This window comes from Vigna umbellata, chromosome 7 (assembly GCF_029865625.1).
Source record: "Vigna umbellata cultivar VRB3 chromosome 7, Vumbellata_1.0, whole genome shotgun sequence".
In the NCBI taxonomy this organism is placed as follows: domain Eukaryota; kingdom Viridiplantae; phylum Streptophyta; class Magnoliopsida; order Fabales; family Fabaceae; genus Vigna; species Vigna umbellata.
In genome coordinates, this window is record NC_142171.1 from 49,046,193 (window position 1) to 49,069,938 (window position 23,746).

At 39.8% G+C, this 23,746-nt stretch overlaps 3 protein-coding genes across 3 annotated transcripts; 1 reads left to right on the forward strand and 2 right to left on the reverse strand.

Annotated features, from left to right (window-relative positions):
* Positions 1–1,043: 1,043 nt before the first annotated feature.
* On the reverse strand, positions 1,044–18,670 carry LOC124836565 (uncharacterized). Its single transcript, XM_088094307.1, has 18 exons — positions 18,469–18,670; positions 18,106–18,391; positions 17,376–17,594; positions 16,474–16,532; positions 15,464–15,601; positions 13,992–14,066; positions 13,834–13,917; positions 13,686–13,747; positions 13,452–13,521; positions 3,577–3,652; positions 3,347–3,477; positions 2,526–2,585; positions 2,302–2,376; positions 2,111–2,215; positions 1,941–2,036; positions 1,757–1,837; positions 1,591–1,692; positions 1,044–1,493 (listed from the first exon to the last, which is right to left on the reverse strand). The coding sequence occupies exons 1-18, from the start codon at positions 18,508–18,510 to the stop codon at positions 1,425–1,427; spliced, it is 1,830 nt and encodes a 609-aa protein (XP_087950433.1). The 5' UTR covers positions 18,511–18,670; the 3' UTR covers positions 1,044–1,424.
* A 620-nt stretch (positions 18,671–19,290) lies between these two features.
* Positions 19,291–19,891, forward strand: LOC148196487 (uncharacterized). The gene is made up of 2 exons (XM_088094146.1): positions 19,291–19,505; positions 19,582–19,891. The coding sequence occupies exons 1-2, from the start codon at positions 19,314–19,316 to the stop codon at positions 19,852–19,854; spliced, it is 465 nt and encodes a 154-aa protein (XP_087950272.1). The 5' UTR covers positions 19,291–19,313; the 3' UTR covers positions 19,855–19,891.
* An 840-nt stretch (positions 19,892–20,731) lies between these two features.
* LOC148196488 (uncharacterized) lies at positions 20,732–21,872 on the reverse strand. The gene is made up of 3 exons (XM_088095407.1): positions 21,712–21,872; positions 21,383–21,640; positions 20,732–21,302 (listed from the first exon to the last, which is right to left on the reverse strand). The coding sequence occupies exons 1-3, from the start codon at positions 21,870–21,872 to the stop codon at positions 20,732–20,734; spliced, it is 990 nt and encodes a 329-aa protein (XP_087951533.1).
* Between the last annotated feature and the right edge of the window lie 1,874 nt (positions 21,873–23,746).

The window sequence follows — 23,746 nt, forward strand, 5'->3', positions numbered from 1 at the left end:
TGCAAAGACAGTGAAAAATGATTGATATATAAATATTTAAAACAATTTAAATAAAGTTTAATATAAAATATAAATTTAATAAACTTAATATTATTAAAAATATTAATAAAAATATCATTATAACATTTATATAAAAGTTAGATTTAGTTTCAATTTTGAAAAAAAAAAATAAAATTGCTCCAATTTGAAAAAAAAAAATAGGATTGAATTGAAACTAAGAAATATAAAAACTAAATTGAGATTTTTCACGTAATGACACTACCATATCATACTTTCTTTGTCATGAGAATACTTTAAATGACAAAAATAAATAAAAAATTAAAAAACCTACAAGCTTACACATAACACATGAATTAATGTCATTAATAATACATTACTAACAAAAATAATCAAATTGCATGACATTTTCAAAATAAAGACTCAATTGATATCAATCAAAATCTCATAAACTAATTAAGATTTTAAACCTAAAAAATTATAGTGGAAAAGAAATGAATTAAAAATAAAAACAAAAAAAATAACATCATCTTATTGGCACAATAAAAACTAAACGTAAATTCATAGACAATAAAAGAATATTTCAAACACTAAAATCGAACAATTTTTTTTATCAAAAACCTAATTGAATACAAACAAATTTATCGTATCTCTAAATTTTAACTAAATCTAAGTTTTACAGATTTTAAGGCCACCAATGTTGAAATTGCTCGACTATAAAACTATGATTAATAATTTTATATAGTTTAGTAATTTAGACAAATTTCATGAACTAGATTAAGAATGAATCAATATATCCAATCCATCATTCATTACCCTTTTGCTGTCGAATTCTCGAACGAGTGTGCAATCTTCTTCGGAGATGAAAAGTTAAAGAATTAGTTTATTAATTCTTTCTTTTTTTATTTTTCTTCTTTTTTGCGTCTTTAACTGATCGCACCAATTTTATAACGCGAGCATCAAAGTAGCGTATCAATCAAAGCACACAAGGTTCATAAAAGAGATGGAAACAAAAGACTAGAGTGAGCTTCGAGCACACTACCGTATGCAACAAAATTAGCAACATAAATTAATAATTCAAAACTCATCTTAAAACTTCCATTTGATAACTCTACGTAATTTAGCAACTATGATTCGGAGGAAAAATCTGCTGCTGCCAAAACTAAACTCCATCTGCACATGATAACTATACCGACAAGCTATCACTATTGTTGTCAACTGTATCATCCAACCGCTGTAACGGTTTCAAGATCAACAATATAAGGCTAAACTGCGAACAAATTTCTATACTTTCCCTCGATAAATTGGTTAGAACTAAAAAATTTGACATGACGAGTTCTTACCAGTAATTGCCGGCAGCATATATGCAAAATTAAAAGAAAAATGCTCTTTTATAAAAAAATATTTATTGCAGAATATAATGTCTTCTAGAGGAAGATGTTGATTTCCTTTTCGGTCATCTCCAAGACATGGTCTCTTGCATCAGCCAAGGCACCCTGCATGTGAAGTATATTTAAACTCACGAAAATAAAATGAAATTGACATTAAACTGAGCAAAAACAATAGCAATAGCAATAGCACAATATACATCACCTGCCCAAATTTTGTAAGGAAGTTACTTGCAATGTTAAGGGATGTAACAGCTACATCATCATTAGACTTGAGTGCTTGAGCAATAGCAAAAGCTCCGTCATCCTATGAATCAGACAAAATTAGAGACAATATAATTTCCTAAGGAACCAAAAACATATATTCATACCCTTATTTCATTGAATCCTAAATCTAGGGAGGTTAAAGCTTCATTAACCACTTTCAAGCTGCGAGCCAGGCACTGTGCACCCTGCAGTAGTTGATTTTCATAAAACAACAGCATACTCAGAATGACTGACGAAGGTCTGAAAAGAGATTAAGAGAAAAATTGACTCAAGGTACTGAAAACAAACTTCATCTCGTAGTCCGTTCGCTCGCAAGTCCAAAATTGATATTGTGGTATTGTATTTTAAAGCATCTGCAATGAACTCTGCCCCTTTTGCTCCTATCTGTAATGTTATTCTATGTCACAAATAAAAGTTATAACATACAATTTACAAGTAGTGCATGGTCAAAAGGTTACCTGGCACCAACCAAGCTTAAGGGTTTTTATGTTCCCATGAAACTTGAGAACTTCAGCCAAGGCCTTGGCTCCATCTGGTCCAATGGGATTATAACTAAGTTCCAACTAAGAATGAGACAAAATCTGTATTAGAGTATAGAAAAGACAAGCAGAACAAAGACGAGAAATTAAATAACTGTTGAGACGCTTACAGTGGTAATCACTAAATTATCTTTTAAAACTTGAGCAACGGCATTAACACCATCAGCGTGAATGTTATTTCCACCCTGCAACGTTAAACTCAGACAAATCATGTCCCAAGCAATAGTATTACATTACAGCCTCGATATTTTTTTTTTAATGATCAGAGCAGGGGGAGTAACAAGACATGTACAGAGAGCAAACATAAGGAAACAAAAATAGGATCTCTTCTTACCAGATCCAATGTTGTTATTGACCGATTTTCCTTTAAAGCAGCTGCAATTTTTCCGGCTCCCTAACAATTATACACAACTAGTTATTGAATATAATCAGAGATCCTTGTCCTCTTAAAAATCTGCCTTTGCAGAACTATTTATTTTGTTGTAGTAGTTGTTACTGAAGAATACTAAGGGAAAACATAAGTTTTCTCAAGTATGGCAATTTGGACATACAGGGTGACGCATGGTGATAAGGTTTTTAAAGAACAAAAAAGTTTTAAGTGAAGACTCAAATGGAATATGGATGATTGTTATTCTCTGCAGAACAAGAAAATCAGTAAGATATGAATATCTCACTGCCGAGAGCCAAGCTCCTTAGAGAAACCAAGAATGGTTCCTTTTCCACTAAACAAAATAACCGTCCTCCCCCAAAACTTCACTGATTCTTTTTAAAACAACCACACCCCTTTCTCTCTCTTCTAACCAACCTATTCCTCCCTAATATGCCACGTCAGCCTTCCTAGTCTTTTTTCTCTCATATACTCTGCCCCATCTATTCTTGATCTTTTCTTCTTGGATCAAGGGTTCATTGAGCCCAATAAAGTTTGGGTCTGTATCACATGGTTATTTCTGAGTTATACACATCGATTTACTATTCATATATAATTGATAGTTTATGCATCATATAAGTGATATTTTGACATAATAGAATGCAATTTCTACTGATAAGTTACGGGGAAAAATAATCCTTAAACATCTTAAGGATCGTAATTATCATATGACCTCACACTGACACAATATCAACAAGATTTATAATGTGAAATAGGGGACAGAATACCTCATCGCCAATGTCATTCATATAAAGGTTCAACCACAAAAGGCTTCTGCTCTTCTTAACACACTCAGCGACATGGAATGCACCTTTAGATGTTAATGAGTTGTTGCCAATGTCTAGAAGTGTAAGTTTCCCTTCAGAACAAATACTGCTTGTCAGTTAAATGTGTAATACTGAAATGAAATTGTGGAAGCATAAATGACAGTCAAAATCATAAATTAGAACAAGTTAACCTTTATGTGCAGATAATCCCGCCATCAAAGAACGGATTCCTTCATCTCCAATAGAATTTCCATGTAAATAAAGTTCCTGTCCATATATTAAAGTTCAGGGTAACTTGTTCTTGTTTAAGGCTGCAGCCAAATATTTTTCTAGTGGATGCGGCAACATTTTCTAATTGTGACTAGATCATACATGTTGTGATAGAATTTTAATTATGCAGATGCTCTGTTTTAATTTGAATAATGTCCTGATTTATCAGGAGACGTAGTCATAGGAAGTTTTATTGTTTTTCTCTTTCTGTTACCACTAGCCTTTAATTTTGCTAAGTGGGTTGTTTCACGGTTAATTGGGCTCGGCCCATTCTGTATTAAGGGCCTTGGCCCATATCTTATATTATAAATAAACTACCCTATGTGTATGCAAAAGACATAAGGGATATTTCTCCCAATCTTCTCTATTTCTCACATGGTATCTAGAGTATAGGATTAGTTCAAGCCAACTCCACGGTCTCCGGCACACATCACCGCTGTTGTCACCACAGTCGCCGTCATTGCCGTCGCCGTCATTGCCATCGCCGTTGCCGCCGGAGTTCCAGAATCGACCGACGACCACACCATCGGAATCGTCTCGACCGGGCGACCACCGTGGTACAAAGATCGCGGCGAACGGACCACCCACGCGCCGCCGCAACAGTTACCGGCTCTGCTGCTTCCTGCCGCGCGTGCCGGCGCGTCCTAGGAGAGTTCCGCCGCCGATTAGAACCATCGTGATCGCCTCCTCGTCCTCTTTCTGGATCTGTGGTCGTTGCGTTAATCGGAGCACTTTGGATTTTTAGGGTTTCTCCCTCTCCATGGCGTCTTCCTCGTCTACAAACACCTCTGTTGGAGGCTCATCTTCTAATCCCTCAATATACACCAATTATGTGAATGTACACTTGTCCATTAACAAGTTAGATGGCACAAATTATGCAACATGGGCGTCCGACATCAAACTTTGGTTGAAGAGTTAGGGGTACTTAGATCACCATTGGTTGAAGAGTTAGATGACGCTTCTCGCTGGATGAAAATTGATGCACAGTTATGCATTGTTATAAAGTCCACCATTCACTCCTCACTGAAACAAATGTTTCGATCATATGAAACATGTTCAGAAGTATGGGCACAAGCGAAGTTGTTATACACAAATGACACTCAGCGTCTTTTTGGTGTTTGTCAGGACCTATTAACTGTTATTGGTCCGTGCAGTCCTGGTCCCATGGCAAAATATTTGGGTAAAGTTCATGCCCTTCTTCATGATTTTAATGAGATATTACCTCCTCCTTCCACTCCTGCTGAAGAACTGAAACAACGATCAAAGTTCTTCATGTTGTTGGCATTTTACGGATTCTCTGATGTTGTCTCTCATGTTTGTGATCAGATTTTGGGTTCTCCTGTCATACCCAACTTTACTTCTACTTGTTATGCTCTTTTGCGTATACCGAGCAAACCAGTCACTGAGACATCTCCTCATAATGATGATTCCTCAATTATGGCTGCCCAACGTGATGATCGAAATCGGCCTCGCAAGCCAAGTAAAGGATGTCCAAAATGTGACCACTGTGGCAAGTTAGGCTACAAAATTGATAGATGTTATGCGCTTCATGGACGTCCTCCTCGACCTGTAGCAATGGCTAATTTTGATCCACCTCCCCGATCACCGTCTGCAGACCATCCTACTTCATCTAATACTGTAGAAAACCCTGCAATCTTTCACGAATTTCTCATATGGTATGAGGATCGTCAACACTCTAGTTCCACTACATCTGCATCTGTTGCACGTACAGGTACACCTTTTGTTGGTCTGACTCACTTTCACTCCCTCGGACCTTGGGTCCTTGACTCAGGAGCCACCGATCATATCACTAGTAACAAGTCCTTGTTTTCTTCCTTGTCATGTCCGGATAATTTACCCTCGGTAACAATGGTTGATGGGTCTAGAGTCTCATCTCATGGTGTTGGTACTGTTCATATTTTTCCGTCCATATCCATTGATCATGTACTTTATGTCCCTAGGTCTCCCTTCAAATTATTGTCCATAAGTCGTCTAACTCGTACCCTTAATTGTGTTATTTCATTAACTAAAGATTTTGTTTGGTTGCAGGACTGGAGTTCGAAACACATGATTGGCACAGGATGTGAGTCTCATGGCCTATATCATCTCCGCCCTTCTCCACATGTTGGCGTAATCATGGAGTCACCATCCCTTCTTCATGCTCAGTTAGGTCATCCTAGTCTTGTCAAACTGCAACAACTTGTCCCGAGGTTGTCGAAATTATCAAGTTTGTCGTGTGAGTCTTGTCAGTTAGGAAAGCATACTCATAGTTCCTTTCCTCGTAGTGTCTCACAACGAGCGTCCTCCCCCATTTCATTGGTTCATTGTGATATTTGGGGGGACCTAGTCGTGTTAAGTCCACTTTAGGTTTTCAATATTTTGTTACCTTTATTGATGATTATTCAAGATGTACTTGGTTGTTTTTAATGAAGAATCGTTCTCAGTTGTTTCCTATTTTCCAATCATTTTTCAATGAAATAAAAACACAGTTTGGGGTTTCTATTTGCACTTTTCACAGTGATAATGGCCGTGAATACCTTTCTCAACCGTTTAAACATTTTATGGCTTCTCATGGCATTCTTCACCAAACCTCATGTGCTTATACCCCTCAACAAAATGGGGTGGTTGAGCGCAAGAATAGACACCTTATTGAAACAACTCGTACACTTCTAATTCATGGTCAAGTACCCTCACGTTTTTGGGGTGATGCAGTTCTCACTACATGTTATCTTATAAACCGCATGCCATCTTCAGTCCTAGATAACAAAATCCCTCATTCTATCTTATTTCCTCAAGACCCTCTACATCTGATAGACCTGAAAGGAATAAGGGGAAGTGGATAGTGTACAAGAGAAGGAAGAGGCACAACTGATGCGATTAACTAACTAACGGTCTGGCACTTAACTGCCTTTAGCAGTTAAGTGAGGAGGGAAACCATTATAAATAGGAGAGTTAGTGTAGGAGGGGGGATTTTTGGTTAATTGTTTGTTAGACAGGTTCTATCCTGGGGAGAGGGTTAGGCCTCTATTGTTCATTGTATACAGATATTCTTTTGTGAATAAAAGAGATCTTTCTTCATTACCTGGTGTGCTGGGTGTGAGTTTGGAGTCTTAATTAGGTTTGTTGTGGAGGATTCTATCAAATTGGTCCGACCTGCCAGATCCATTGATAGCCGAACGTGATGGAGGGAAGAGTGGTGACGGTTGCGGAACAGATGGAAGCGGTGGAGGTGGCGTTGGCAGAAACGAAAGCGGAAACGGTGTACCTGCGACATGAAACCGGGACGCTGAGGCAGAACTGAGATGATGCGCCAAGATATCCAACCGATTTTGACGATCTTGAAAGACCACAAGACCGATAATAGAGGGGTGCGACGGGATGGGAGTGAATCGTTTGTAAATCATAACGCCGGAGGAGCAGGAGACGAAGGGGGCCAAACCGGAGCAGGACGTACGGGGGCGATGATCAATTGGCGGAAGCGGGTGGAATTGCCCGTGTTTGAAGGTGGCGAACCCTGGAATTGGATGAGTCGGGCGGAAAAGTTTTTCGAGGTACAGAAAGTGGAAGAAGAGGAGAGGACGCAACTGACGTTTATCAGCATGGAAGGGTACGTCGGAAGCTGGTTTCGATTCTGGCGGGAGAAGACTAAGAACTACTCGTGGGAGGGGTTGAAAAGAGCGTTGGGAATTCGCTTCGAAGGAGGAACTCGGGGAACCGTCTATGAGAAGCTATCGGCGATCAGACAGACGGGGCCGGTGGAAGACTACACCAGGGATTTTGCGGTGTTAGTGGGTCAGACGACTCAAATTCCAGAGGAGCAAATCCTGGGTTATTTTATGGCGGGTCTCAGGGAAGAGGTGAGCGACCAGGTGAGACCGCATGATCCGCCAGACCTTATGACCGCGATGCGGGTCGCGAGGGACGTTGAAAAGTTTTGTGCGCCGTTGAAGACGGGAGGAGGATCGGGTTACAAAAATCTAAGTTCATGGGGGCGGTCGGCGGGAACAGTCGCGTGGGTGGACCCACCTAGAGAAACGCAGAACCGAGGGGAGCCATCGAGAGTGTCGGGTTGGGTAAGAGGGAGACGGCCCAAGGAGGAGGCGTTGCTAGAACCACAGGTGACGAGAGAGATCGAGGCTCGCGAAACCTACCTTATGCGGAGTACTTGAAAAGGAGAGAGGAGGGCAAATGTTTCCGCTGCGGAGGGCCGTTTGGTCCGAGTCATCGGTGCCCGGAACAGGGACTTCGCATGTTGATCGTGGTGGATGAGGAGGAGGAAAACAACGGCGAGACGGAAACAGAAGTGAACATCGCTCAAATGGAACTGTCGGCTTTGTCAGCAGGGGGGTTGTCGTCCCCCAAAACGATGAAGTTGTGGAGGCGGATAGGTCGGCGAGAGGTCTTGGTGCTGATCGACAGTGGCGCGAGCCACAATTTCATTAGTCGCAGAGTAGTGGAGGAGCTGGGGTTGAAGGTGGAGGATACCCAGCCGTATCTCGTGTGCTTGGGGGATGGTCAACGGAAGAAGATTAGGGGGTGTTGTGAACAGGTGGCAGTAAAGGTCGGAGAAGCTGATATCGTTGAACGGTTTTATTTGTTCGAGTTAGGAGGGGTAGAGTTAATTCTGGGGATAGACTGGTTGAGGAAATTGGGGAAGGTGACGGTGGACTGGGGAACCTTAATCACGACTTACCGACAGGGAGAAGAGGAGATCACCATTAAAGGTGACCCCACATTAGAAAGAAAGATCGTGGGACCCAGAACTTTATCAAAAGTAGATGACGTGGAAGTCTGCTTACTGATTTGGGAGTTGGGCTTGCAGGAGGCCCAGAACGTGAATCAGAATGGCAAGGACCTTTTTGAAAGACAGAGGGAGGAACTGGAAAAATTATTGGGCCGGTATCACAAGGTGTTCGCAGAGCCCACTAGTCTTCCACCTGAAAGAGAGAGGGTGCACCAGATAAAGTTGAAGGAAGGAATGGACCCAGTGAACGTCCGACCTTATCGGTATCTGCATGTCATGAAGGGTGAGATCGAACGGCAAGTTGCGGAAATGCTTCGAACTAGGGTGATCCGGCCGAGCCATAGCCCGTATTTGAGCCCAGTCATTTTGGTAAAGAAGAAGGACGGGAGCTGGCGGTTTTGCGTCGACTACAGGGCGCTCAATCGGGCCACCGTACCGGACAAATTTCCGATTCCCGTGATTGAAGAATTGTTGGATGAGCTGAAGGGAGCGTGTTACTTTTCAAAGGTAGATTTGAGAGCGGGATATCACCAAATTCGCATGGACAAGGGGGATATAGAGAAGACAGCATTCCGGACGCATCAAGGGCACTATGAATTTGTGGTGATGCCCTTCGGACTCACTAACGTGCCGGCGACTTTCCAAAGTTCGATGAACAGTCTCTTCCAACCCTTTTTGAGAAGGTTCGTCCTCGTCCTTTTCGACGATATCTTAGTTTACAGCCGGTCATGGGGGGAGCATCTGAAGCATGTGGAGACGGTGTTGTCCGTCCTGGAGCGTGATGGCTGGGTGGCAAATAAGGGGAAGTGTGAGTTTGGGCAGACTAAAGTAAGGTACTTGGGCCATGTGATTTCCCAAAAAGGGGTCGAAATGGATGCGGAAAAGGTATCGGCAGTAAAGGAGTGGGAGAGACCGAAAACTCTGAAGGGGCTGAGAGGGTTCTTGGGGTTAACGGGGTATTACCGGAAGTTCGTAAAAGACTACGGCAAGATCGCCAAATCGTTAACGGAGTTGTTAAAAAGAGGGGGATTCGCTTGGAACGATAAGGCAGAGGAGGCATGGGAAAATCTGAAGGAAGCAATGACGACGGCACCCGTATTATCCTTGCCAGATTTCCGGCAGCCGTTCCATATTGAATGTGATGCGTCTGGTCGAGGAGTCGGAGCAGTGCTGATGCAGAATAAGAAACCTATCGCCTACTTCAGCAAGGCGTTGTCGGAGAGGACATTAAGTAAGTCAATTTATGAGAAGGAATTAATGGCGCTGGTGATGGCCATTCAACACTGGAGGCCATATCTTCTGGGTCAGCGATTTGTGGTCCACACCGATCAGAAAAGTCTAAGACACTTGCTTGAACAACGCATCACTACCCAAAACCAACAAAATTGGATTGCGAAGCTGATGCGGTACGATTTTGAGATCGTATATAAGGCGGGAACGTTGAATCAGGTAGCTGATGCTTTGTCGAGAAAAAAAGAAGAGGAAGGCACGGAGGAGGGAGAACTCAGGGTGGTGGCCATACCGTACTGGCAAGATTTTGAAGAAGTAACCAGGGAAGTCGCAGCGGATCCGATTTTGCAGAAAGTGGTGGAAGAAATCAAAGCAGACCCGAACTCCCATCCTGCGTATTCTCTGGAGAATGAAAGGCTTCATTACAAGGGCCAGCTGGTGCTGTCAGCCAAATCTTCGTGGATTGCCACATTAATAGCAGAATTTCACTTAACGCAGGCAGGGGGCCATTCCGGAGTTTATCGAACTTACCGGAGAATCGCCCAATCCCTATTTTGGAGGGGGATAAAGAAAGACGTGACCGAGTTCGTAGCACGATGCAGTGTATGTCAGCAACACAAATATCTGTCTTCTTCTCCTCAGGGGTTATTCCAGCCATTGCCGATTCCAAACGCGGTGTGGGAAGATTTGAGCTTAGATTTCATTGTAAGGCTACCCAAATCCAGAGGGCATGATGCGATATTAGTTGTGGTGGATCGTTTGAGTAAGTACGCCCATTTTCTGCCCTTAAAACATCCTTACATAGCCCGAACGGTTGTTGAGGTTTTCACGCGGGAGATTGTTCAGTTACATGGGATTCCTCAGTCGGTGGTAAGTGACCGAGACCCCTTGTTTCTTAGTCTTTTCTGGAAAGAACTCTTTTAAGGGATTGGGGACGAAGCTGAAAATGAGTACGGCTTACCATCCCGAGACGAACGGCCAAACTGAAGTCGTGAACAGGGTGCTAGAAGGATACCTCCGATGTTTTTGTTTGGAGCAACCAGCAGGATGGATGGCGGTCTTACCTTGGGCTGAGTATTGGTATAATACCAGCTATCAAGGAGGTATAAAGTGCACCCCATTTGAGACAGTCTATGGGAGGCAACCTCCCTCGTTGCATAGATACATTCCGGGAGAAACTTTAGTTGAGGCGGTGAGTCAAGAGCTTTTGACCCGTGATGAGGCTTTGAGACAGTTGAAATTTCATTTGGAGAAGGCACAAGAACAGATGATAAGGCAAGCGAACAAGAAAAGGAAACCAGCGAATTTTGAAGTGGGAGATTGGGTTTATCTAAGGATAAGACCCCATAGGCAGACTTCAATGCCCACTAGGTTGCACCCAAAATTGTCGGCGAGGTACTTTGGGCCGTTCCAGATCAGTCAGAGAGTAGGGGAGGTAGCTTACAAGTTGCAGTTACCAGATACAGCGCGGATCCATCCCGTTTTTCACGTATCCCAATTAAAAAAAGCTATAGGGGAGCGAAGGGTAGAAAAGGAATTACCGCGAGAATTGCAAGCAGAAGGTCCGTCTTTCTGGCCAGTGGGAGTTTTGCGGAGAAGGCAAGCTCAACAGGGAAAGAAGACAGTGCCACAATTGCTGATTGAGTGGCAGGAAGGAGGTTCGGATGGGGCAACTTGGGAGGACGAGGCAACTATCAGAGAACAATATCCTGACTTCAACCTTGGGGACAAGGTTGAATTTCAGGCGGAGGGTATTGATAGACCTGAAAGGAATAAGGGGAAGTGGATAGTGTACGAGAGAAGGAAGAGGCACAACTGATGCGATTAACTAACTAACGGTCTGGCACTTAACTGCCTTTAGCAGTTAAGTGAGGAGGGAAACCATTATAAATAGGAGAGTTAGTGTAGGAGGGGGGATTTTTGGTTAATTGTTTGTTAGACAGGTTCTATCCTGGGGAGAGGGTTAGGCCTCTATTGTTCATTGTATACAGATATTCTTTTGTGAATAAAAGAGATCTTTCTTCATTACCTGGTGTGCTGGGTGTGAGTTTGGAGTCTTGATTAGGTTCGTTGTGGAGGATTCTATCAACATCCATTACCTCTTAGAGTTTTTGGGTCTACATGTTTTGTTCATGATTTTAGACCTGGTCTTGATAAGTTATATCCTAGGTCTCACAAATGTGTCTTCTTAGGATTTCCACGGTCACAAAAGGGCTATAAGTGTTTTTCCCCTTCCCTTAACCTGCTTTTGATGAATCTTCTTTTTACTTTTCACATCTATCTTCTAGTTTTGTACCTCCACCTGCTATTGTTGATATTCCTATTTTCTGTGATCCTCCTCATGATGTCTCGCAGTGAAGCGGATCATTCAGTGTTCTATCGCCACTCAAGTTCTGGATGTATCTACTTAATAATGTATGTCGATGATATTGTTCTCACAGGAAGAGACTATCTTGGCATCTCTCAGATGAAACAACACCTTTGTCATCATTTTCAAACCAAAGATCTTGGCAAACTCTGGTACTTTTTGGGTATTGAAGTAGCACAATCCAACACTGGTATTGTCATATCTCAGAGGAAGTATGCGTTAGACATCTTGGAGGAAACAGGGTTAATGAACTCTAAATCTGTTGAGACACCTATGGATCCTAACATCAAACTCCTACCAAATCAGGGCGAGCCTTTCTCAGATCCTGAACGATACAGAAGATTAGTTGGTAAATTAAACTATCTTATTGTTACACGTCCTGAAATTTCCTTCGCAGTTACATTGGTGAGTCAATTCCTAAACTCCCCATGTAAAGACCATTGGGATGCATTTGTTCGCATACTGAAGTATATTAAAGGATCACCTGGAAAAGGTTTGCTATATGGTCCTAACAACGATACAAAAATCGTTTGCTATTCAGATGCTGATTAGGCTGGTTCCCCTTCTGATAGGAGGTCTACTTCTAGATATTGTGTCTCTGTTGGTGGCAACCTGATATCTTGGAAAAGTAAGAAGCAAAGTGTTGTGGCAAGGTCCAGCGCAGAAGCAGAATATAGAGCTATGACATCAGCTACTTGCGAGCTTGTGTGGCTTAAACAATTACTTAGTGAATTGAAATTTGGAGATGTCACTCACATGACACTTATATGTGATAATCAAGATGCTCTCCATATTAGCTCTAACTCTGTCTTCCATGAGAGAACCAAGCACATTGAAGTTGATTGTCATTTTATTCGAGAAAAAATCATATCCGGAGATATCAAGACTGAGTTCGTTAACTCAAGCAACCAGTTGGCAGACATATTACGAGGACCTAGAATTGACTATCTTTGTAACAAGCTTGGAACATATGATTTATATGTTCCAGCTTGAGGGGGAGTGTTAGAAGTTAAGATGTGTGTTTAAGTTAATGGGGCTCAGCCCATTCTGTATTAAGGGTCTTCGCCCATATCTTACATTATAAATAAACTACCCTATGTGTTTGCAAAAGACACAAGGGATATTTCTCCCAATCTTCTCTATTTCTCACAGACTATTTAAAGTCAATATTGCAGTTAATAAAACTTGTTTTCAGTCCAGGCTGTTGTGATATGTTCAGTTTTATTCTCAACATGTAGAAGGGTTAGCTCTCAATTTTTCTAAGATACATTTTCGAATTTCAGGTGTTCTGCATGAAAATTCATGAAAACATTGTGTTCTATACAGCACAGGCTTTGGTACGGGATAAGATAAAAAGATCAAGTGGCCAAAGTGGGAATTCTGAAAGCTATATTAAGAACATAAAGGAGTGAGCAATGTTGGAAATTTCATTAAAAAGAAAACAAAAATAGTACCCTTAACGACTTGTTGCTCTCAAGTGCTTTAGCCAATGCATTAGCCCCCAAAGCACCACCATAATTGCCACTTGAATAGTGATAATTTTGGAAGAATTCACAAAAATGGAAAAGAATAAAGTAATGAGTTTAAAGATTTACTCAAAGCAAATCCAAAAAGCATGAAGATCATAAATTAAACTGCTACTTCCTCAAAATTTTGGGGAAAATACTTGATGTGACAATCTTACTCACTTGAGATGTATACTTCGTATGCTGTTATTCTCAAGAAGTGCTCCAGCTAAACTTGAAAATCCCTGCCTCCATTTCCGAGAAACATATTAAAATAATGTTTGGACACTCACATCTACGCTCTTAGAATAAGCTTAGGTAAATTCCATACAGAATATTCAATCATGTTATTGTTCAGTTCAAGAACCCTCAAACTTGAATTTTTCTTCAACATTTCAGCAATAGCTTTTGCACCCTGCATAGCACAGTTAGCATTTCTTAGTTCCATTTGGTAGCCATTATATGACAAAAACAAATCATCAAGCTAACCTCATCACCCAAGTCAGCACTGTTTAGCTGGAGCTTCTGAATGCTAGAGTTGTTCGCCAATATGTCACATAAGCACTGTGAAGAGTGAACAAGGATATTGATAATCAATAGTTAAATACAATAATTATACACAAGCGTATGACAGGGAGTCAATGATCAGCACTAACTGTCAACAAAATTATAGTCTTTTATCTGTTTGAGAGAGGATAGAGATAGGTGATAAGCATATCTCAAACACAGTTCTGATAACAATCATGGTTAGCTATGTAGGCTATAAGCTTCTTAATCTTTAGTCCGTGGTTCTTAATGTCAAAAGATAAATGAATATATTCTAGCAAATACAGTATAAGAGATGATCTTTGTGTCATAACTATTCAGTGAACAAATACGGCTATGTATGTATGTCAATTTTATAATAATCCATTATACTCTTCATCTGCACTTGAATGGATACGTAACTAGCCACAAGATCGACACTCAACAGATTCAATATATTCCAAAGGAGCTATAGTACCATAAACCAGTGAACCAAGCTCCATTAAAATATTTGACTTGTTCTTTCTTGTACAATATTCAATATTATATTTGATTGAAGACAGCCTCATAAACATAAGAAAAATAGCAAATACAGAGATACTATTTATAAACATCAATCTCAATTTATTGTGCAACAGTAACGATTATGAAATTATCTCCATTGAAATATTTGACTTGTTCTTTCTTGTATAATATTCAATATTATATTTGATTGAAGACAGCCTCATAAACAGAAGAAAAATAGCAAATACAGAGATACTATTTATAAGCATCAAACTCAATTTATTGTGCAACAGTAATGATTATGGAATTATTGGAGGCAATATCAAGGATAATCACAGAACATGTATAAACAACCATTGACCAGTCAATAACAAAGCCTCCAGGAAATGATGCCAACAATTTTAGTGACTTGTATAAAGAGAAAGTAGTCTAGAATAATAAGAAAAAGAACAACATTAACAATAACAATGATGAAAATTATGAAATAAAGGAATATAAGGGCCTATGATATATATATATATATATATATATATATATATATATATATATATATGCATGAACTTTATCTAAATTATTATAATCTATCATGACCATGGTATCAAAGCCTCAATGACCAAGTGGTCAATAGATGTCACCCCAATTTCTAAATAAAAAGATTGAACTTCAACATAAGGTACGTTGGCTTGTGCCCTGCCACATTTAAAAGCCCAAATGGCTCTTGTCTAAAGGGAAATTTTATAAACAAAAACATTCACAAGACTTCACTCAACAATTCAAAATTGTGTTATTGACATAAGTATATGAACACGCAATTTTTATAAAAATACAACCTAACATATGTTTTAAGGACCTTTCAAATAATTATAGAAAATAAAGGAACTGTGACAGTAATGAACCCAGATCCTGAATTCAGAGAAACACTTGGGACTGACCTTGGCACCTTCATCTCCAACTAGGTTTCCTGAAAGATCAAGAGTCTTCAATGTGATGTTTGATTGAAGAACGCCATCAAAAGCCCTCAACCCAGCTGCAGTTATTCCATTTGCAGCAAAACTCACTTCCTCTGCAGTCTTTATACAAAATATATTTAGCATGTGCTCAAAGAGAGAGCACCAAAGCGCATCTTTCATTAGACTACTTTCTTATGAACTATAGATCACAGATTGATATTATGAACCAAAACCCAACTTCCACACAGCTAATTTCTCTATAAACAAGATTTGGCTGATATAGATTATAATGGATTAAGTCTCTGCAATCTTGTACTGTATTAAACTACTAATTTATGTGTTTCTCAGTTAATCAACAATAAACAAATGTAATTAATTATTGTAACATATATGATCCTGAAGAAATATAATTCTTTTTGAAAATCTGGTCTATCCAATGTGTTCACAAATTCACTATAAGAAATAAGAATATTTTAGGAGATATGAGTTTCTAATAAGAATGTTTATTTTTCTAAGTAACCTAGATACTTGATAATAGATATATTCAGTATTACTGAAAAGGGGCATGGCAGCACCACAAATAGTTAGTAGTGGAAAATCAGGTTTTGTATAGTGGCTCCTATATTCGGCATTGTGAAGCGGTAGTTCAGAGCAGAAATGGCATACCAAACAGAAATGGTATGAGTAATGAAGGAGAAGAAGCCTACAGTCAGCACGACCCGACCCAAAGGCACTATGCAATATTCTTGAATAAAATTAAGTCCATTCTGCTGCGTGGAAAACACACTTGAGCAAAATCAGAAAATATTTATTTCTCTCTTGACACCCTTTCTTTGGAGCATATTTCATAGACCAAAAGTAGAACCTATGCCAAACTCATTAAGTGGGGTTTTTCAAATACTCATATTAACTGGCCATATAACCTAACAGTTGACCTCGAATGATTACAAGACTAAGTGATTTAGGGAGCATATTTCATTCTCAGATGTTACCTGGTTAAATGCCAAACTCTCAGAAAGGAAGAATAATCCTTCATCACCAAAGTTGCGCCCTGCCAAATTTGAGGTACGATAAATCAATTACTTTTGCTTATACTTATTCATTCAATTCTATTGTACCCACATTTTAAAATAGTCATTCAATCCAGTCAACTGCAACAAAGCAAGAAATATCGACTGTGTTATGAGTGATTCAGATATTGATTTGCTATGTTTTGATATGAACTAATTGGACTTAGAAATCAAACCCTATATTTGTTATCCTACTATGAAAATATGATTTAAATCTTTTTACAAAACACATTTGCGATAAAAGGAAATTTAGTTAGGTAATTTACTTTATAACAGGTAACCCAGAAAAAGCATGGGAACCCAGAAAAAGCTAAGTAATTCACTTTATTATCCTTATTAAGATTGCGGTAAAGTGGGTGAACTAATAACAGCAAAATTTTCAATCAAATAATTAAAACTAAAATGAAATAAAATCCAGTCACAAAATGAGTATATTTCTAGATTCATACAAATCCAAAGGATTTGAATCTCAAATCATTTTGAATTTCCTGAATTACTGAAAAAAACTATTTTAAAAATTAATTCCTAAAAGTGTGAAAGGAAATTAAGTTGAAAAGAGAAAAAAAAAAACTAGGAGACAGACACCTTCAATTGGAAAATGTTACAGTCTTATAGATTGAGGAAAGTCCAATATCAATTAGATTAGAAAATAAAAACTTTGGTATTCATGAAAACAAATGAATCATATCCAGTCTACAGATGACAAAATAATGAAGTTATTTTGAAAAATTATCAGACAAGAAACTCCATTATTGAATCTAAAGAATTCCAGATAACCATAAATATCTTACTCATTTATAAAATTTCCAATCCTGCCAGCATACCTGACATATCAACACTAGGAAATGACCTCAGTTCCCGAGCAAACTCGTTGAGCTTATGTTTAGATTGTCTCTCAATCTTTGCCCCAAGTTGGGACATCAAATTTGTCCCAGCAGCAAAAGACCATTTGAGTCCTTGTGAAGGGAGTTGACCTTCCACAGTCGAAGATTTCAATGGTTTCGGAACAGGAACAAGAAGCTTCTCCACTAATTTCCAGATAACTGTAAACTGAAAACAAATTAATACAAAAAAGAACCATGCTAATTGCACCCGGTACACATGAAAAATTTCTTTAATTGAGTCATGGAAGAGGGAATGGATTGCCGAAAAAATATTAAAGAAAAATATATAGTATGTAATATTGATAGGGCTTCAAAACATTAAAAGGGACATGGAATTTCCAGGGAGACAAAGAAAAAATATCTTTCAAATTAGACATTTCACAAACGTAGAGTAAATGTCTTGTTGACACTGACACACCATTTGTGTCCCAGCTTCGTAGGAGTGAAGAAGTCCTTCCTTGGAATGTTGATTCATATCTTGCCTACAGACTTTAAAAGAGAGTGTACCAAGTGTTGGTCTAGCAACATGGTGTAAGTTAATCGAAACCGCCAACCCGATTCGATACTGGCACGCACAGTTTCAATGCATCATAGATTACCATGCAGGCAAGATATGAATAACTAAAGAGTACAGAAATAAAATAACGAAAAAAAAAAATTAAGCAGGTACCAAAAGTGAGGGCGACCAACACGGCGAAGGGGCCAACAACGTTGGCAATCTGCTTCATCGGTGCACTGGACAGCGGTGCATGGACCTGAGACTGCCGATAGATTCTGCGAGAACCGACTGGGCGCGGACGAGTACCTTCCACGCTGGAAGAAACCTTAATTACAAAGGTTCGGAATCGCACGATGCTTCGGAACCGCATTCTCTGACAGTTTAGAGCGGGAAGCGGCGCAAATTGAACGACGCAGGTCAAGGCAAGCGATTGCAGGCTCTGGTTGCGAAGGCCAACCTGTTTCAACGAAGCATTTCAATGAAACAAAAAAAAAGGAACGGTTATGATTAGCTGTGCGTGAGGGAGATGGTAACCTGCGGGTGAGGATAGAGGGACAGAGGGGAAGTGCAAGCCATAGCATGTTATGACTGAAGGAACATAGAAGAGAAGATAGATGAAAGAAGGAATGCTATTTATAAATAAAGAAATGGCTTTGTGTGCAGATTCTGGCGGAGAGGAAGAAAATTGAAAGCAGAGAAGAATGGAGGAGTCACTCGCTATGAAGTATGTCTCAGTGGCTACATTGCCTTCTATTCTATCAACTACTCTACAGCAACTACTGCGGGTGAACAGTAACTGAAGATAAACTCAGTATGGGCTTTTACTTTCTCCACCCCCACGATACCTATATAAATTTTCAAAATAACCATTTTACCTCTAAAAAATGGTTTAATCATTCACTAAGTCCCTAATTTCGCATGGAATCTCAATTTCGTCCCTTTCTTTCTGAAAATATCAATTGGGTCCCAATTTTATGAAAATTGCAACAAATCGATCCTTTCCGTTAAATATTGTCAAACAGCGTTACGGTGTGTTTGACGTGGCACGCTGTTGTGGACGTGTTATCTGACGGGGTTGAAGAGAGCAGGAGCAGTGGGGCACGTGGATATTGAATATTTTATAAGTAAAAAGAAAAGAATTGTTTTATAAGTAAAAAGCACGTGGATATCGAATTAGGGATTCTTCTCTCTCAATACTTCTAGGGTTCGGTTCGTGCAGATCGAATTAGGGATTAAGGTTTCGTGTAGATCGAATTAGGGATTCTTCTCTCTCAGTACTTCTAGGGTTGGGTTCGTGCAGATCGAATTAGGGATTGAGGTTTCGTGCAGATCGAATTCTTCTGAGTACTTCTACGGTTTAATCGAAGTTGCGGTTGAAGATGCATCCTTGCTCGTCTTCGTCATGCAGCGGGTGGCGGAAGCAAGATAGTAATGTGGTCTGTGGTGGTGCTCGAGGAGTTAAGAACAACAATGGTAGTCCGTTGTGCTATTGTGGGATGAAATGTGTTATCAGAACTGCAAGAACAGTCAAGAACAGAGGCAAGCAATTTTGGGGCTGCCCTAAGTTCAAGGTAAGGTTTTTTGTTGGGTTTTTCGTTGTTCTTATTTTCAGTTCCAGGGTGCCCTGATTGGTGTTTTGTTGTACAGAATGGTGGTGAAGATGGTGGTTGCAATTATTTCACATGGTGTGCAGATCATGGGGTTATTGAAACGGAAACCAGTGCAAAGTGTGAAGGCAAGTCTGAGTGTTTGCTGAACAGAGAAGCAATGGAAGGTGGATGGAAGATTATAAGTGATTTGGACTGCTCTGTGAAGAAATTGGGAAATAGGCTTAATGTACTGTTAGGGATTGTCTGTGTTCTTGTTGTGGTGAACATTATTGTACTTACAATAGTGTTTTTTCGTTCACCATCACCATGATTTCATTGTACTTATGATGGGATGTACTTAGAATGCAATGAACCAAAGTTATTTTGACTATAAAAGTTTGTATTGTTTGTAATTTTTGGTCATATATGTGACGCTCGTTCTTATGATGGAATGTACTTCATGTTGATTTTGCATGTTTTCTCAGTTAGGGAGCGTGCGTTCGGTTTTAATTTGGGTTGAATCTTAAAGCGTTCGGTCTGTGTGGTAGTGTTTGTGAGCGTTCGGTTTTGGCGTTTTGTTATACTAGTGATTGTAACGTTCGGCAGACTCGAGTAACTTGAAGGCGTTCGTTCCTTATATGTGATGTTGATTTTGCATGTTTTCTCAGTTAGCGAGCGTCCGTTCGGTTTTAATTTGGGTTGAATCTTAAAGCGTTCGGTCTGTGTGGTAGTGTTTGTGAGCGTTCGGTTTTGGCCTTTTGTTATACTAGTGATTGTAACGTTCGGCAGACTCGAGTAACTTGAAGGCGTTCGTTCCTTATATGTGATGTTGATTTTGCATGTTTTCTCAGTTAGCGAGCGTCCGTTCGGTTTTAATTTGGGTTGAATCTTAAAGCGTTCGGTCTGTGTGGTAGTGTTTGTGAGCGTTCGGTTTTGGCCTTTTGTTATACTAGTGATTGTAACGTTCGGCAGACTCGAGTAACTTGAAGGCGTTCGTTCCTTATATGTAATGTTGATTTTGCATGTTTTCTCAGTTAGCGAGCGTCCGTATCTAGCGTTCGGTTTTAATTAAGCTGAAGTTCCTACATAAAAGTGCTGTCATACAGACCAGAATATTACATCAGTTATCAACATGAAGTTCCATCAGTTAATATCAACTGCAGTACCAGAAATATTACAAATTTGCATCAGTTAATTCCTACTGTCTACTACGGTTGATTCCCAGAGTGATGTGCTGATGTACTGGGCTGATGTGCTGATGTACAAAATATTTCAGATTGTTGAGTGGATGGAGTTGCTTGGGTTGCTGATGTACTGGGCACAGTTCCTGGTTGGGTTGCTGATGGGCAACGAGTTCTGTTATGGCCATGTTCTCTACATATGCCACATCTCTTTTGCAAGCCAGATTTGGTCATTCTTGATTCATCCTTCCTCATTTCCCATTGCTCTAGCCTTCGTTTTCTCTTTGGTCGTCCAGGCATTACTCTTTTGTGTGGTGGAGACACATCAGGATATGGAGTAATGTTCCACATGTTGGCTCCATTTAAGGGATATATGATTGTTGAATATGTCTCCTCATATTTGGACTTCATGTAGCAAGACTCAATAAATTGTTGTCCATCAATGTTGAGGAACTTCATTGCAGCCAATGAATGACAACAGGGGATTCCAGTCATCATCCAAGTTCTGCATGTGCATGAGGACTCATCTAGGTTGACTACAAACTTATCTCCATTGTTAGACATGTGACGAACTTCGAATAGCTTGTTGCCTGACCAACTGTGTACAAGAAGACAACAATAATTATTAGGCACAGTAGTAAATTAATATATAACATAGAAGTGATTACTGAAATTTACCTAGGAATCCAATTTTGAGTTAAATGACATTCCTTTCTAAATCTGGATAGAATCTTGGGACAGATGGATCCAGTAAATGATGATAGGCTTGACCTGTTCTTTGCCCATCTTTGCATGAGGTAAAGTCGTATCGTCTCCAACATCGTAATGATGGGTTTACTCTTGGCAGAAACGAGGACACTGTTGAAGCCCTCACTCATATTGTTTACTAAGGTGTCAGATTTAGCTCTTTCAGTGAACCTTGATCTTGACCAATACCTACAACAAATAATACAATTATTATTAACATTATATGAATAAGGAATTATGTTATACTTTTGAAGACTAACCTTGGAGGGATGGCAATCAAATGCTTATAAGCATCTTCGTTTACTGCTCTTATGTTTCTCATTTCCATCTCCCATGTTTGTGGATGTGTGGCTGTAGCTGCCCTCCACATTAAACGCTTCAGGTTTTTACCAGGGTATTTCTTCCTGAAGTTGGCATACATATGCCTCACACAAAACCTTTGATCAACTCCAGGAAGCAATTCATCTATTGCATGAAGTAGACCCTGCAAACAATATACAAGTAATGAATACAGGCAACAAATACTTAACAACCTCAAATTAAAATGTACAAATTAATATTACCTTCTGCTGGTCTGATATAAAGGTAAATGTGGAACAAATTTCAGCCCCTCCAAGGTCATCTACCAATAGTTCCAGGAACCACTTCCATGACTCCTTGTTCTCAACTTCAACAACACAGTATGCAATTGGCAACATCTGCTCATTCCCATCTCGGCCCACAGCTGTTAACAACTCACCACCGTACTTACCTTTCAAAAATGCTCCATCTAAACCAATAATTGGCCTGCATGACATAAAACTGTCTTTGCAAGCCTTTAAACATACATAGAATCTCTTGAAAATGACTTTACCCCCCACATCCTCAACCTTTAGTTTCACTGTTGACCCAGGATTTTTGGCCACCAACTCATGGGCATAATCATATAACCTTTTATACTGTTCTTTGAAAGAGCCATCAATTTGCTCTGTTGCTATGTTTTTGGCCCTATAGGCCATACACCTAGAAATACCAATGTTCCATTTCCTTTGAAATTTTTCCCTTATATCCACACCCTTAACTGTTGGACTATCTCTAATAATTCCAACTTCGAATTTCCACATCTGCTTCAACTTCATTCTGTTCTACACCTTCATGTTCACCATCACCATCAACCTCTTCCTCCATAACAGCCTCAACTTCCACTTCTTCACCATCCCCACCAACTTCCTGAACTTGTTCAACTACAACAACCTCTTCCTCCATAACAGCCTCAACTTCAACTTGTTCACCCATCTCTTCCAACACACAACCAACTTGTTCAACTCCAACAACCTCTTCCTCCATAACAGCCTCAACTTCCACTTGTTTACCCATCTCTTCCAACACACAACCAACTTGTTCAACTCTAACATCCTCTTCCTCCATAACAGCCTCAACTTCCACTTCTTCACCCCTCTCTTCAACTTCTCCTTCATCATTACCAACATGTTCCAGCATATGTATGACTTCGGGTTCAGAAACAGGGTGTATCAAAAACACATGGACCTCACCATTCAGCCTAGCTAAATTAACCATATGCATGGCACCAGTGTCATCACACAGACGCTCTAACTTATCATCCAAAATTGAAGCCCCTCCTACAGAGTACCACATATCTTTAAGCCCATCGTATCCCAAAGACTTCACTACACTAACAATCACGAAATAACTCCAAACATCTGGGTCAAACATAAACCTAGATGTCTCCCCCCTTCATACTTAAGCTTCCCATCGTTAACTAATTTCCCTCCATGGTGAAAGACAACCTCAATATCCTCGTCCATGATGCAAAACACTATATATAAGTATTTGTACACCTATAATATAATCAAATCACGACAAAACATGTATTAAAACCGTAACCAAAACACACTCACACACATAGAAAATTATCACTTTAAACATGGGGGGCATGGGGGACCACAACATTGCAATAAAATATGGAACACAATCCGACCAACGGGACCACAACATTGCAATAAAAAATGGAACACAATCCCACCAACGGGACCACAACATTGCAATCAAAAATAAAACACAATACATAGACGGGGACCACCACCCAACATCGCAAGATAAAGGTTTCTAACAAAACCAAACTTTTACTGACCTGGCCACTCCAGATTGCAACTGAAGAAGGTCCCACAACTCCGATGAGGACGACGACAACTGCACACTCTCTGAAGGTCAACCTCGATTCAACCCTAAATACCCAAATTCATACCCCAATTTTCTGAAATGAAATCAACTTTGGACGAACCGAACCCTAGAAGT